At 47.7% G+C, this 15,495-nt stretch overlaps 2 protein-coding genes across 2 annotated transcripts; both read left to right on the top strand.

Annotated features, from left to right (window-relative positions):
- The first annotated feature begins 294 nt into the window (after positions 1-294).
- Positions 295-1,416, top strand: Gpr173 (G protein-coupled receptor 173). Its single transcript, XM_013035923.1, has one exon. It carries the CDS (start codon positions 295-297, stop codon positions 1,414-1,416), a length of 1,122 nt encoding a protein of 373 aa, XP_012891377.1.
- Positions 1,417-5,458: 4,042 nt separating this feature from the next.
- Positions 5,459-11,401, top strand: Tspyl2 (TSPY-like 2). Its single transcript, XM_013035932.1, has 7 exons — positions 5,459-6,386; positions 7,574-7,651; positions 7,753-7,864; positions 7,953-8,098; positions 8,224-8,318; positions 8,607-9,238; positions 10,713-11,401. The coding sequence occupies exons 1-7, from the start codon at positions 5,592-5,594 to the stop codon at positions 10,835-10,837; spliced, it is 1,983 nt and encodes a 660-aa protein (XP_012891386.1). The 5' UTR covers positions 5,459-5,591; the 3' UTR covers positions 10,838-11,401.
- Positions 11,402-15,495: the final 4,094 nt, after the last annotated feature.

Here is a 15,495-nt window from a genome sequence, read left to right as displayed (position 1 = left end):
TTCTCTCACCATTTTCTTACCCCCCCCCATTTCTGTGTCATTTTTTATCCATGCATACCTTTGTCACCATTTTTCTATTTCATTCTTTCCCCATTCTCTCTGTATCTACATGTGCTATTCTTTCTTGGTCTGTTTCTTCTATTCTCATCTCTCTTGTCTCTCTGTGTCTGTGTCTCCCTTATTGTCCCCATTTCCAGGTGCAGCTTAGCAAGACAACTGATGGAGTCACCCAGGGTCCATCGAGTACCAGCCTGGCAGATCTCATAGGATTGGGAGTAGCCCTTGCCCCTCATTATGGCCAACACCACTGGAGAGCCCGAGGAGGTGAGCGGTGCACTGTCCCCGCCATCAGCATCAGCTTATGTGAAGCTGGTGCTGCTGGGACTGATTATGTGTGTGAGCCTGGCAGGCAATGCCATCTTGTCTCTGCTGGTGCTCAAGGAGCGTGCCCTGCACAAAGCTCCTTACTACTTTCTGCTGGACCTGTGCCTAGCTGATGGCATACGCTCTGCCGTCTGCTTCCCCTTTGTACTGGCTTCTGTGCGGCACGGCTCCTCATGGACCTTCAGTGCACTCAGCTGTAAGATTGTGGCCTTTATGGCCGTGCTCTTTTGCTTCCATGCAGCCTTCATGCTATTCTGCATCAGCGTCACTCGCTACATGGCCATCGCCCACCACCGCTTCTACGCCAAGCGCATGACACTCTGGACATGCGCAGCTGTCATCTGCATGGCCTGGACCTTGTCTGTGGCCATGGCTTTCCCACCTGTCTTCGATGTGGGCACCTACAAGTTTATCCGGGAGGAAGACCAATGCATCTTTGAGCATCGCTACTTCAAGGCCAATGACACACTGGGTTTCATGCTTATGTTGGCTGTGCTCATGGCGGCCACGCATGCTGTCTATGGCAAGTTGCTCCTCTTCGAGTATCGTCACCGCAAGATGAAGCCAGTGCAGATGGTGCCAGCCATCAGCCAGAACTGGACATTCCACGGTCCTGGGGCCACTGGCCAAGCTGCTGCCAATTGGATCGCCGGCTTTGGCCGTGGGCCCATGCCACCAACCCTTCTGGGTATCCGGCAGAATGGGCATGCGGCCAGTCGAAGGCTGCTGGGGATGGACGAAGTCAAAGGTGAAAAACAGCTAGGGCGCATGTTCTACGCAATCACACTGCTCTTTCTGCTCCTCTGGTCACCCTACATCGTGGCCTGCTACTGGCGAGTGTTCGTGAAAGCCTGTGCTGTGCCCCACCGCTACCTGGCCACCGCTGTTTGGATGAGCTTCGCCCAGGCTGCTGTCAATCCGATTGTCTGCTTCCTGCTCAACAAGGACCTCAAGAAGTGCCTGAGGACTCACGCCCCCTGCTGGGGCACAGGAGGTGCCCCAGCTCCCAGAGAACCCTACTGTGTCATGTGAAGCAGGAGAGTAGGCAGACAGGCAGGGAAACAAGTCATGGTCACCATGTGATAGGGCCAAACAGCAAGGGGGTGCGTAGGGCCTCATATAGAAGTCTTCTTTTCTGAGCTCCAGCCCCAGCCCCTCAAACCACTTTTAAGTGAGGCACCTTTGCCAGCATCTCCCTGGGGTGGAGGACTGAATGGAGAAATGGGAAAGAGGCATTTCTAGTTTTGTGGGCCTGAGTGGAGAAATGGGAAAGAGGCATTTCTAGTTTTGTGGGGCCTGTCTCTGCAGCCTCCTTCTATAAATCTCATCTCTCTCTCTCTCTCTATCTCTCTCTCTCTCTCTCCCTCTCTCCCTCTCTCTCTCTCTCCAATTCAGAAAAAGAAAAAAACTGAAAGTACAGGTTTTTCTACTAGTAGCTGAGGAGGAGACAAGGAGACAGGCTTTCTTGCTTTAATGTTTCTCCTTCTGACATTGTCCAGAAGGGTAAATTTTGTCCTGTAAAATAGATTTCCAGATCTCTTATTGCCCCCATTGCTCCCATGCACCTTTCCCTTCCAAGTCCCTTAGCAAGGCCTGGATGTTTAGGGAAAAATTGATCCAAGGCTGCTGAAAAGAGGGACCCAAGGGGTGTCGGGTTCTGGGGGAGCAAGGATGTTTAATTGCTATGTTGTGTGCACTGTTGTTTTTGGCTAACCCTGGTCCCAAGCCCACTTTCCTCTCCCTCTCACCATGTCCAGACCTCCCAAGTGTTTCTTGAGGATCTGTATGAGAAGCCAAGAGGGTAAGGAGAAGGGCCCCCCAGAATAGACCCAGGCTAGGTAAAGAGGAGAATGGAAACTGAATTCAAGCTAAAGAGACCAAGCTTGTCTGCATTCTCTTGTTCTGCTTCCTGGATCTCCGGCACTCCACCTCTTCTCCCTGAGGACAGACAACCCCACTAGGGCTGATATGGGAGCCATGCGCTGGGGCGGCCCGTGCCCTGAAAGTATAAAGAGGGAGAAGAGCTCCCTCAGAATAACTGGACCCCAGAGCCTGGGATCAAAGCTTTATTGAACCTCAGGATTGTCTCCTGGGTTCTTTTCTGAAGATGAAAATTCCTTGGGGGCCTTGGTAACTGATAGTGGTACAAACAAACTCCGAGACACTGTAGACTTGACTCCATTCCTATCTGACCTCGTTTTTTGTACCCATTAAGCCTCAGGGCCCTCAAGCTTCTCCTTGGTTCCCCTTGGCCTTCTGGATCCTCAGCCCCAAATGTTCTTGATCCAAACAGTCCTTCTCCCTTTTCTTCCCTTTTCCTTACCTATATCCAAAGTGGAGCAGCCTGCAGCCATTCCCCCAAGTGAGGGGTCCCATGCCTCCCTCCCAGGGGAAGAGTCCACTCTGGGCTAATTTCAAGACCAGTTCTGTGGACTGGTGCGCCAAGCTGGCATTCCTTTGCCTAAGCTTGCCGGGGTTCTGTCCCCCTTTCATGTCCTGCACTGGCAGGGGATCTATCTGTATTTATCCACCCTTTACCACTCCTCATAGAAACCCTTGTCCTAAGGTCCCTCCCTCCCCTAAGTCAGCCTGGAACTGAGGAAGCTTTGACCCAAAAGGAACGAGGAGGGCACTCTAGGCAGGAGAGACATTAATGAACCTAACTATGGAGTGACCTCGGAAAGGCTAGCCAGAATGGCTGAGAGGCTGAGAGGGAGGGAAATTATTCTCTCAGTGATAGTGATGGGGTGCCTTTCTGAGGGGGTGGGATGGGAAGACCAAGAGGGTGGGGAGTAAATAGGGTACACTTAGGAGGGCTTTCCTCCATTTTTTTCTAACTGCCTGGATTCACCATTGGATTTTGTAAATGGAAAAACTGAAATGAACAACACTATATTGGATGTTTTCTCTTTCTGAGTGTGTGTGTGTGTGTGTGTGTGTGTGTGTGTGTGTGTGTGTGTCCTGACTATGTGACTACATATGGGAAAGTATGACTGAGTAAGGCAGTGTGCGTCCGTGTGATTTTTTTGTGTGATGACGTACTCCAGAGGGAAACTTGCCTGGTGCACACATGTGAGCAAATGCCAGCGTGTGGAAATACATGGCACATACATGCACAGGTGCATGTGTGTGCATGCACACAGACACACACATACCTGAGACGCGACAAACTAGATCATGTGCCTATAGCAGGAAGTAGAATGCTCACATGGAAGCTGGAAATTCTATACATGTATGAAGAAAGACAGTCGACTCCATCTCTTAAGATTGCTCCTTCCATGGCCCAGGCTCTGATTACAGAGTGAAGAGGACAGGGAGCTTGAGATCCCTGCCACCTCCTAAAGTGTGTAGGTTCAATCACCTTCCCAAAACTGAAGGTGTTCCTGAAAATTGGACCCCTATAGAGGATAGGAACTGAGAATCGAGGAGCAAACATGAATGGGGAATAAATGAGATTAGGAAATGTCCTCTACAAAGTAATTGTTTCTGGAATAACACTGCTTAGTCTGGGCTGGGAGCCCTTTTCTAAGAATCCACTGTACAGAGTTGGTATTTTGATCAGCTTTGACTAAATTCAGAGTAAGGGATGTAATGGGTGTGGGGGGGAGGGTAGTCTGGGAATCTATCCAGCCAGCCTATTCCCTAGGCACTCCGTTAATTTACTATTTATTTATTTACTTACTTATTCTCTCAGGTGCACAGAACTGAGCTGACCATCTTCCTCAGTTCTTGGCACACTATATCATCGTTGGTCTTTGCAAGGCCCTTTTATCTTCTTGTTTGATTTTGTCCCTTCATCACCCATTCCTGATCCCATCCTTCCCCACCCCATACGGGCACCCAGTCTTGTGTATTTAATGTATGTCTTTCCAGTCCACCATTCATGTGTTTATTTACATATGTGTATCTGTGGAAAATATGGTATTGTTGTGTTTTAATTTACATAAAGTTATTGTACTATAAATCTTGTTTGTTTCTTTTTTCACTCAACATTCTGTTTTTGAGAGTTCCAGCCATGTTGCTGTACATAGATCTAATTCATTCTGGTGGTCCATCTAAAACATGTATCACATTTTCTTATTCATTCTCCTGGGGATGGATCCCTAGGTTCCCTCTAAGGCTCTACCAGAGCAAGAATGCAATAGGCAGTTATCCCTTTGGGAGAATGCCTGATTTAGAGGAAGTAGAGGGGTAGAGATTTAGTTAGGGTTCTAGTGTACCCCATGATGTAAATTCTAGAACCAAAGCCAAAACTCCACCATCATGCTTCACCAAAGACCATTCATGTCTGGTCATTAAAAATAATAAAATCTTAAAATGTGATTAATAAAAGCATACACTGAAAAAGAGGGGAGTAGATGAAGAGAAAGTTCCAGAAAAATCTAGTAGATGAGCTGAATCATAATCATTTTTATGACGCAGTGGAAGTTACTTTTTAATGTGACTAGGGGAAAATCATGTGAAAAATTGATCCCCAAACCAAAGCCCTTTGGGCACCTAAATTTCAGGGCTCTCTAAGGCAACTATTGCCTTGAGGGGCTGCAGAGTTCATTCACCCCAGGAACACTAGGAGGGAATGGGGAGCAAAGGTAGATAGATTTAAGAAGTGCGTAGTTGCAGAGAGAAGCTGGGGGTGGGGAGAACGATAGCGAGGCTCTTCGATTTTTTTTTTTTTAGCACATCCTGCTTAGTGTCTGCGTTTGTTTTTCGCCTTGTTTTTTGGTCTTCAGAACCACTGGTACTTTTCCCATTGGATAAAATGTTACAGAAGTGAGAGAGAGGGGCTTCTCCCCCAGCTCTCCTAGCAGCCAATCGCGCTGAAGTTTTCATGTCATCGCTGGGGTGGGGAATAGCCCAATGATTGGCGGTTCAAGGGGGAGCCAATCGGAAAGTGATGATGTGTAGTGTTGGCAAGCAGATTGCGTGTGAGCGGGCAGGGGTCGGAGGAGCGTGAGCGCCGCCGTGAAGGCCCGCAGCCAATCGCGAGGCCGAATAGGCCCCTTGCATCAAGGAGTGGGCGAGGCTTCAGAGGCTGGCGCGGAGGGAGTAGGGTAGGCGCTGTGGGAGGGAGCGTCAGAGCGAGGCGGTGAGCGGAGCTGGTCGCGTGAGGTGCGGCGGCTTCTTTTCAGGTGGAACTGGTAGCGGAGGCCCCGGGCCCGAGAGCAAAAGAGCCAGAGCGACCCCTCTGAGCTTTGAGCGCGGTCATCATGGATCGTCCCGATGAGGGGCCTCCGGCCAAGACCCGCCGCCTAAGCAGCTCTGAGACCCCTCAGCGCGATCCACCACCTCCGCCACCTCCGCCGCTCTTGCGTCTGCCCCTGCCGCCACCCCAGCAGCGCCCGAGGCTCCGAGAGGAAACCGAGGCTGCACAGGTGCTGGCTGACATGAGGGGGGTGGGACTGGGCCTCACGCTGCCCCCACCTCCACCCTATGTCATTCTCGAGGAGGGGGGGATCCGTGCGTACTTCACCCTGGGTTCTGGGGGACCCGGCTGGGATCCTACCATCGATTCAGGGTACGGGGAACTACCCCCACCCGCAGGAAGCCTGGAAACACTCCCTGCTTCCGAAGCCAGTGGGGGTAGCCTGGAAATTGACTTTCAGGTTGCGGAGCCCAGTGGTCTTGCTGTAGAGAAGGCCCTAGAAACCTGTAGCTCAGGGGGATGGGAGCCCCAGGTGTTAGTCGGTCCAAAGAGGAAGGAAGAGGCTGTCATTTTAGTCGAGGATGAGGATGAGGATGAGAAAGAAAGTGGGAGGAGGCGGAGGAGGCGGAGGAGGAGGAAGCAGAGGAAGGGGAAGAAGGAAAGCAAAGAGAGGAATGCCCAGAGGATAGAAAGCATCCTGGAGGCTCTGGAGAGCATTCAAATGGACCTGGAGGCTGTGAACATCAAGGCTGGAAAGGCCTTCCTGCGTCTCAAGCGTAAGTTCATCCAGATGCGAAGACCTTTTCTGGAGCGCAGAGACGTCATCATCCAGCATATCCCGGGCTTCTGGGTCAAAGCAGTATCCTTCTCATTGATACTCATGTGCCAAAAACCCATGACAGAAAGGGAATGGGGAGAGGGAGGGACACAATGGGGGGGGTGAGTCCCCTATCAGAAGACTCACCAGATTGGGTGGAAGAGGGATGGAAGGAGGAGGGCAAAACAGCAGAGAAGCTGGACTGGAGATGAGCAAGGGGAAATGCGAGCACACAGCATAAAAAAACTGGGCCCAGCATTTAAGAAAAAAAAAAGCTGATGGGAAGCGGGGAGGGGAACCTAACAACAACAACAGATAAAAATAAAAATGCATCTCACATGGTAAAAGGAGGAGGGGAAAAGAGGGGAAACAGCAGAAAAACTAGACCCTGGCCTGGGGACAGTAAAAGTAGAAAGGAGGGGCTGGCATTCAAATGAGAACTGACTCAGACAGTAGAGGAGAAAGGCACAATAGCAGAGAAACTGCCCAGAAAAAGGTGCTTAAACCATACATAAAAACCTAGGTTTTTACATAGATGCCTGAAAATCACAATTCTGACTCGAGTGGCCTGCATTAGAGGGGAGGGACAAGAGAGGGTGTAGAGCCCCTGAAGGGTGAGAAGACAGAACACCTGGATATGGAGATCAAGGGGTTAAAGGAAAGAAGAGAGGAAGAATATTATTTACTGTTGGCTTATCACTGGGGCACATATTCTATGTATGTATATATATACACACACACATATGTAACAAGATAGAAACACATGACTTCCAGATCCAGACACACAGCACTATACATGGCCACAGATTCTCAGCACGTAGACTCTAAGAGCCAGCCACACAACATCACATGACCACAGGGCCAGTAAGCAAACACAGTTGCACACAAACCTTCAGCCCTTAAACACAGATTGTTTTGTGAATACAAGTTTACAGCATCTCAAGACAGTTCATATAGACATGGACTCAGCACCTAAACACAGAACATAGATGAACAGTGTCAAAGTCTTCTAACACTGAGGCTTATAAAAACATAGGCTCTCACCACATAGATGATATGCTAGGAATGAAAATATATGTCATAACCCATGACCCACTTGGTCTATATGCATCACATGAACACAGAAAGAATTCTCCTAGTCCAGCCTCTCTTGCTCTGCCCTCCCTAGCCTTCCCTCCCTCCCTCTCAGTGAATAGTAAATCCTTGACCTAAACTGCTCCACTCATTAGTTCCTCAACCACCCCAGAATTTCAATCTTGATCAACCAACGTGATGAAGACATTTTCCGCTACTTGACCAATCTCCAGGTCAGGCGAAAGAAGAAAGCCAAGGAATCTGGTCCTTAGAGGTGAGGGGGGGGGAAGGTCAAGGAGGGGACACATACCACCATTACCCCCATCCTGAGCAGGTACAGGATCTCAGACATATCTCGATGGGCTACAAAATGAAGCTGTATTTCCAGACAAACCCCTACTTTACAAACATGGTTATTGTCAAGGAATTCCAACGCAACCGCTCTGGTAAGTGGCAGTACTGCGGGGAGGGCATCTACCTTTCCCCTCATCTATTCTTTTCCACTCCCTTCTGCATGGCCTTATCTCCCCATAGGCCGACTGGTGTCTCACTCAACCCCAATCCGCTGGCACCGTGGCCAGGAACCCCAGGCCCACAATCGCCGGAACCAGGATACCAGTGACAGCTTCTTCAACTGGTTTTCAAACCACAGCCTCCCAGAGGCTGACAGGATTGCTGAGGCAAGGCCCCTTCTGGCATTGCCAGACACGGATTTGCTACATTATCTCTGGGTTACTGGTGGGTTGAGAGTAGGGAGAGTCTTGGGCTTATACTCATGGCTCTGTTCTCCCTTTTCCTTTGACAGATTATCAAGAATGACCTGTGGGTTAACCCTCTACGTTACTACATGAGAGAACGTGGCTGTAGGACAAACAGAAAGAAGCGAGAAGACAAGGAGAGGTGATGGGGGAATTGATGGCTGAGAGTTGGAGAGAGAGCCAAAAGACTGGGCTAGTGTATAGATATACAAGAGACCTCTGAGATAATATAGTGCGATGTTTTACAAAGAAAGAACAATGTCCACAAATGTCCAGAGGTTACAAAGTCAGGTGCCCAAATGAGACAGTTCCCCACCCTAGACTCATCCTTGTCTCCTGCCTCCATCAATTAACTTAGCACCTTTTAGTGTCTTCCCTGGGTATATCCTTTCTTACTAATCCCATACTCAGCCCCAAACTTTTCCAACAGGAGCAATAAGGAGCAATATGAAATGGTGATCATGGAAGATGACCATGAGTATTACGGAATGGAACACATTCTCAGTGAGATTTCAGACATCGACGAGACCGACAACGAACCCATCCACAACATCAAGATCTCTGACTTCATGGAGACCACTGACTACTTCGAGACCACTGACAATGAGATAACTGACATCAACGAGAGCCTGTATGACAGTGAGAACCTACACCACCATGAGAACCCCAACGAGACCACTGACAACAATGAGAGTGCTGATGAGAGTCCTGATGACAACAGCGAGAACCAGGAAGAAAACAACACGTATGATAATGGGAACCTCACCTATGAGAATATTTACGGTGACAAGAAGAACCTGGAAAGTGGCCACCAAAGCAGCACTAGCACCAACCAAGACAGCAGTGATAGTGACAATGGAGATGAGCGCAGTGATGAAGACGATGACGGCAATGAAGGTGACAATGAAGGCAGTGATGATGATGATAGAGACATTGAATACTACAAGAATCACTTTGAAGTCTTTGACAAGGATCTGGAAAACAGCATCAACCAAGGCATTTATGAGGATGAAATAGAGATCATCTCTGATGAATCAGAGGAGGAAGAGGGCAGTGTAGAAGGTAAGCTAGACTCTCTCCTCTCTTCCCTCCTTTCTCTTTTCCCAGATAAAGCCTGGTACAGCGTTTCACAGGCATGGACACAATCTATTCTTACACGGGAAAGAAAAAAAACATTCTCTGCAACTTCTTAAATAAGGAAGGTCAGAAAACATTTAAGGTGCAAATGTACCAACACCAAACAAAACAATCAGTTCCAGGTTCTAGGTGGATAGGTCATAACTGATAAAACAAAAGAAATAAATAGACATATGGCAAATGGTGAGTGGAAAACTGAAAAAGGGCAAGTGTCTCTTGCGGACGGACACACACACACACACACACACACCTTCTTGGGAACTCCCCAGGGTTCTTTGGAAGGTGTGCAGTATGCTCTGAGAACCCAGAGGATAGAGCAAGTAAATCTACCTCAAGGAGTGGGGAAGTTTGAAAAGAGAGCCAGAGAAAGTTGATATTTGAATCAGAAACTTTATTTCCCCCTGAGGAGCATTCTATATGGAATGAATAATGTGAATGAGGACCTTACAAGAATAAAATAACATGGTATGCTTGTCATGGTTTCCAAAATTACCTTTCCCCTTCAGTTCTGAAAGCTGCTTTTCAAAGACAAGTTTGATGGTCATACATGTTAGGGAATGCTACCTTGCAATATTACTCTCTTTAAAGTTGTGACAGTCCTGGGGGGAGGCATCCACTTTGCAGAACTCTGCATTTCCCAAATTTCTTGAATACAGAAGACAGTTGTTCAGTGTTCACCAAATAATTCATTTGGAGAAATAAGGTTACATATGGAGCAGGGAGTGAGGGAACAAACAGTATTTTAGGTGGCTCCTGGGATTGTTCTGTCCTGGAAGATTGATGAAAGGTATTTGAGCTGGGTTGTAGGCAGACAAGAGGCAGAGGTGAGCTCCTGGGGTAGGTAGAAGATAAGAATATCAACCATTCCCGGAGGTCAAATTTGACATCGTTCAGGCATAGTAGAGAAACTGAAGGAATTGTCGGTCCACTGGCATCTCTCCAAGAATGGGAAGCAGAGCTGGCTGCCTAGACCTGGGGTGTAAGGGAAGTGGGGAATTGGGCTGAAGAAGACAAACTAGGGGCTGTTTGGATCACACGAAGGGGAAGAAGTGAAGGAGTTGCCTATGGATGAATAGGTTTATTCAGCTGAAATCTGAGGTCAGGAAGACACACAGATTGTGGAATGGGGATAGGACAGGGAGAGACAGAAAAGGTTACTTTCAGAGACTTATCTGTTTTGACAGTGGCAAGGCTCTCACGCTGCCTTCCTGCCTTGCTCCTACTTCCTCCTCACTCATGGACTTGAGTACAAGCACACACACACAAGCAGAGACACTTGGCAGTGGGTCTCAGACCTCAAAAACATTGCCAATGTATTTTGTTCCCTTTTTCTAGTAATATCTACCTGCCCAAATAACAATCCTCCATTTCCCTCTTCTTGCCTCTGTTTCTTTCACAGGTAGTGAACCAGACAGCTATGAGGAGGAAGGAAGGGAAGTGGATTCAGAAGATTCTGATATTGAGGAGGTGCTCCAGGTCCCCAACGATTGGGACGACCCGGAGAAGTGGGGGAAAAACGACTAAACACCTTACCCTTTGGAGGACCAGTCTGTACCTCCTGTCTCCTGCCCTATTTGCCCTCCCCCTCAGCTAGGGCCACGCGGCCCCACATTGCACTTCTGGGGGGGTGACCGACTTCGTACACGGGTTTAAAGTTTATTTTTATGGTTTAATAATTGCAGAGTTCTTATTTTGGGATGGAGGGAGGGAAAGGAGAATTCCTCCTTTTTTGACCCTCCTTCCCTGCAGGCTTCTGTGTGCTGCTAAATGTATTTATTGTGATGCCTTGGTCAGGGCCCCTCTAGCCCCTTTCTCCTTGTCAGTGTTAGCCCCAACCCCTCTCCCTGTGCTGTGTGACGTGGACACCCTGATGCCGAAGCCAGGAGGACAGTTGTGGCCTTGACCGCAGCCGTACCGTGGCTTTGCTGCCACCCTGTTCTCCCAAGTCTCTTTCTCCCTTGAACCCCTTTCTCGCCATGCCCACTAGCCCGCCTCGGTGTCTATGCAAGGCCGCTTTGCCATTGCGGTATTCCTCCCCCCTCCCCCCAGAAGTCCCGCCTCTTTCCTTGTGAACCCTAATAAAATTTAAGCAAATTCAGTGTCGCTTAGAGTCTTTTGTCTGCCCCAGTGCGCCATTCCTAGCAGCCAGTTCTCCCGCCCCCCCCTCCCTCCCTCCACAAACCAGCACGAAGCGTCCTGGCCTACGCAATGGCCTGCAAGATGGTAGCTGCGGGGGGGGGGGGAAGGGCGGAGGATGGAGGGGTCTGCAGGCTAGGGGCCTGCTCTGGCAGACCGCAGAGGCGTTGCGTCAGACCAATGCGGACCGTCCTGGCCAATAGCAAGGCGAGGCTGAGGAAGCCCCTCCCACCTCCACCAACGCAATCCACCCCGGCAGGTAGCAAAGAGCTTCTCACGCCTTTCCCGCTGGCGCATGCGTACAAAGACGCCCTACGCCCTAGAACATCGGTTTACTCGGTGATTCATCTTTTCATTTATGTAGTGCGTCAAACCTTTCTTCGGGCCTAGTGCGAGCTGGGCGTGGGAGAGCCAGAGGCATCCATTTTTCTTGTTTGTATATAGTTTTTTTTTTTAATGTGTCGATACTGGTCTGGACAGCACCACCTAATCGCGCGCGAAAGCGCTCTTGCCTTAGGGAGGAGGTGCGGGGTCCCCCGAGCTGGCCGGACAGAGGGAGGGAGGCAGGAGAAATGACAGCATCAGTAATTCACTTAGAGATAAAGGAAAATAAAGGGAAGTTATTCTAGCGGGATAGCATAGAGAGGTCGGGAGCTGGGCATCTTAAGGCAGTCTTTGATTAGGAGATCTTGAAAAGACTATACAGTATTACATTTCAACGGAAACCAGAGATATTAACAGGATTCAATCTAGGCCATAATAATGACACTCATTGTTGTGACAGTTATAAATGACATTCATTTATACAGATGGGTCCTTTTTTCAATACTCTCCTGAACTTTCCATCGACGCATTTATTTTACTGTCAGATTTGCGGTTTTACAGAACGCCCTCTGCTGGCTGTTAGGAGACTGAAGGGGAGGGAGGGAAGGAGGGAGGGAAGGAGGGAGGGAGGGAGGGAGGGAGAACAGTGAGGAACTCGACTTTACACCTGAGGTGAGTGGCATGATGGGGACTTACTTGGGAATTTTAAAAATTTCAAAAATTTTAGATTTAAAGCCAGGTCCTGGTGGTTCGAGTCTGTAATCCTATCTACTAAGGAAGCTGAGCTCTGAGGACCACAGTTCAAATCCAGGCAGGACAATTAAGTCCATGGGACTGTCCTCTCCAATTAAACACCAAAAAAGTCAGAAGTGGAGCTGTAGTTCGAGTAGTAGAATGCTAGCCTTGAACACAACTCAGGGGCAGAATCCAGGCCTGAGTTCAAGCCCCAAGGACCTGTTTCAAAACAAAAATACCCCCCACCCTGAAGTTTTAGATTTAAAAATATTACAAAGATGACACAATGAAATCTTAACTGTATTGTCAGTTTGAACTTAACACTTTCTTGTCACAATTAATGAACCAGTATCAGCACATTATGATTTACAAAAGCCCATATTTCATTTAGGTTTACTGCCAATATTTCATCCAGAATACCTTACTCCATTTAATTATCATGTCCCCTTAGGCTCCTTGTGGCTGTGACACTGTCTCTGACTTTCCTTGTTTTTGATGACCTAGAATTATCAACATTTGAGGAGTATGGATCATGTATTTTGTAGAATATTCCTTGACTGGGAATTGTCTGATGTTTTTCTCTTGGTTAAATGGAGTTATGTGTTAAAGAGAGGAAGATCACAGAAGTAAAATGCCATGGCATGTCAAAGGTACATAACATCAATATGACATTGTTGATACTAATTTTAGCTAGTAAAGGTAGTAATCTGTGAGGTTTCTCCATTCAGAATTACTCCATTTCCCCCCTTTCCATGATGTACTATTTGGAAATAAGCTACTGAGTGCAGTGCATGCTTACGTGTTGAGTTAAGGAGTATGGAAAGTGGCTACATAAATTAATTGGAATTCTTTTGAGTGAGAGATGTGTCAATTCCATGAGAGCTTTTTACTGGGACTCAGACTTGAACTCATATCCTGGGTGCTTTTCCTTAGCTTTTTTCCACTCAAGGCTGGTGCTCTACCACTTGAGCCACACCTTCATTTCTGGCTTTTTGCTGGTTAATTGGAGATAAGACACAGAGTCTTTTCTGCCCTTGTTGGCTTCAAGAGCTTGTCCTCAGATTTTAGCTTCCTAAGTAGCTAAGGTGACAGGTGCAAGTAAGCCACCAGCACTCAGCTCATGACAGCTTTCAAGATACTGGAATTGGCAGGCTTGAGTTATGGGAGTAAAAAGATTAAAGGAAGTGGGATCACTGCCAGATGGCTATGGGACCTTTGGCAAAGCCCATTCTCTTTCTTGGCCTCCTTTTTTGAAATGGTCTGAATACCAGATCTTGGATAGAACTCTCCATTCTTCCAATAAATGCTTTGGGAAGAGAATGGAAGTGGGTTTTTTTGGTTGTTCGTTTTTTGTCAGTCCTGGGGATTAAACTCAGGTCCTGGGTGCTGTCCCAGAGGTTTAGCTCAAGAATGGCACTCTACCACTTGAGTCATAGCTCAACTTCTTGTTTGGGGGTGGTTAATTGGAGGTAAGAGTTTCATAGACTTTCCTGCTTTGAACCACAATCTTCAGATCTCAGCCTCCTGGGTAGCTAGGATTTCAGGTATAAGCAGCCAGCACCTAGCAAGGATGGAGGTTTTGATGCCTTTGGTTCACATTATCAGAGATGGTAGACAGAATTGATGTCTACAAAAAGGTAAGATCTTAGCCAGATGTAGTGACACACACCTCTAGTCCCAGCTACTTAGGAAGCCAAGGCAGGAGGATTTCTTGAGCTCAGGAGTTCAAGACCAACCTGGACAACATAGCAAAATTTTATCTCAAAATAAAAGAAAAAAAAGAAAAGGGAACATCTTGTCCAAGATAATATAATAATACCTCAGGCGTAGGGGTCAGAGTGCAGGTCACTCAAGGCATCTAGTGCAGAGTGAAGTGACATCTACCTGAACTAGCCAAAGCCCATCCCAATGAGCATGAGTGAAAAGGAAGGGAGCAGAGACAGGAAGTGGGCCAGGAAGAGGTAAGGCTGACTAGAGAATACTTGCCAAGCTGGTAGCCAGCTTTGTCATCCTTGCTTCACTTTGTCCTAATTTGTAACATAACTCCCTCATCCATTCTAGAGGCCCTTTGTTTTCCCATCTACAATCTTAGGCTAATCATCCTAGCACCAGCCCATGAAAAGCAACTTGACTAAAATCTCAGATGGAGTCTAGCCTGAAAGCCAGTCACAGAAGTCTGACCTTCATAACGTTCTTCCCTCTTTCTCCATCACATTCTTCCCTCCTTCTCCATCAGCTCCATCAAATCCTCAGGCCCTGGGATGGGGGTGTGGCTCAAGTGATAAAGCACCTGCTTAACAAAAGTGAAGCCTCAAGTTCAAATCCCAGAACTACAAAAGAAGGAAAAAGAGAGAGGGCAAGGAAGAGAGGGGGATGGAGAGTGAGCACTGGGGAGAGAAAGAAAGAGAAAAAAGGAAGGAAGAAAGAAAAAGAGAAAGAAAAAGGAAGGAAGGAAGGAAGGAAGGAAAATAGAAAGGAAGAATTAAAAGAGAAAGGAAGGAAGGAAGGAAGGAAAGAAAGAAAGAGGAAGAAGAAAGAGGAAGGAAGGAAAGAAGAAAGGAAAGAAAGAAAGAGGAAGAGAGGTAGGGAGGGAGGAAAGAAGGAAGGAAGGAATGCAGGCAGGCAGGCAGGAAGGAAGGGAGGGAGGGAGGAAGGAAGGAAGGAAGGAAGGAAGGAAGGAAGGAAGGAAGGAAAAGGGAAAACAAAAAACCCCAAACCCCTAACTCTTCAACTTTGGTCTTCAGGGATAGTTTTAGGAGCCAATTATGGGATTCAAATGTAGTTGGCCCGGGTGCTCATGTCCTGGGCTGAACTATAATGAGAAAAGAGAAAATACCTTGCTAGAGCAACATCATGTTCCCTGTGCCCCCACTCCCTCAGTCTGGGCCTCTTAAGAGAAGGGATTGTTCTAGCAGGTCATTAAGGTCACATCTAACTCCAAAAAAAAAAAAAACAAACCAACTATTATTCACCGAAAATTAGAGAAA

This window comes from Dipodomys ordii, unplaced genomic scaffold (assembly GCF_000151885.1).
Source record: "Dipodomys ordii isolate 6190 unplaced genomic scaffold, Dord_2.0 Scaffold231, whole genome shotgun sequence".
In the NCBI taxonomy this organism is placed as follows: Eukaryota; Metazoa; Chordata; class Mammalia; order Rodentia; family Heteromyidae; genus Dipodomys; species Dipodomys ordii.
The sequence above is the reverse complement of the archived record's forward strand: the minus strand, read 5'-3'. Positions and strand labels throughout refer to the sequence as shown.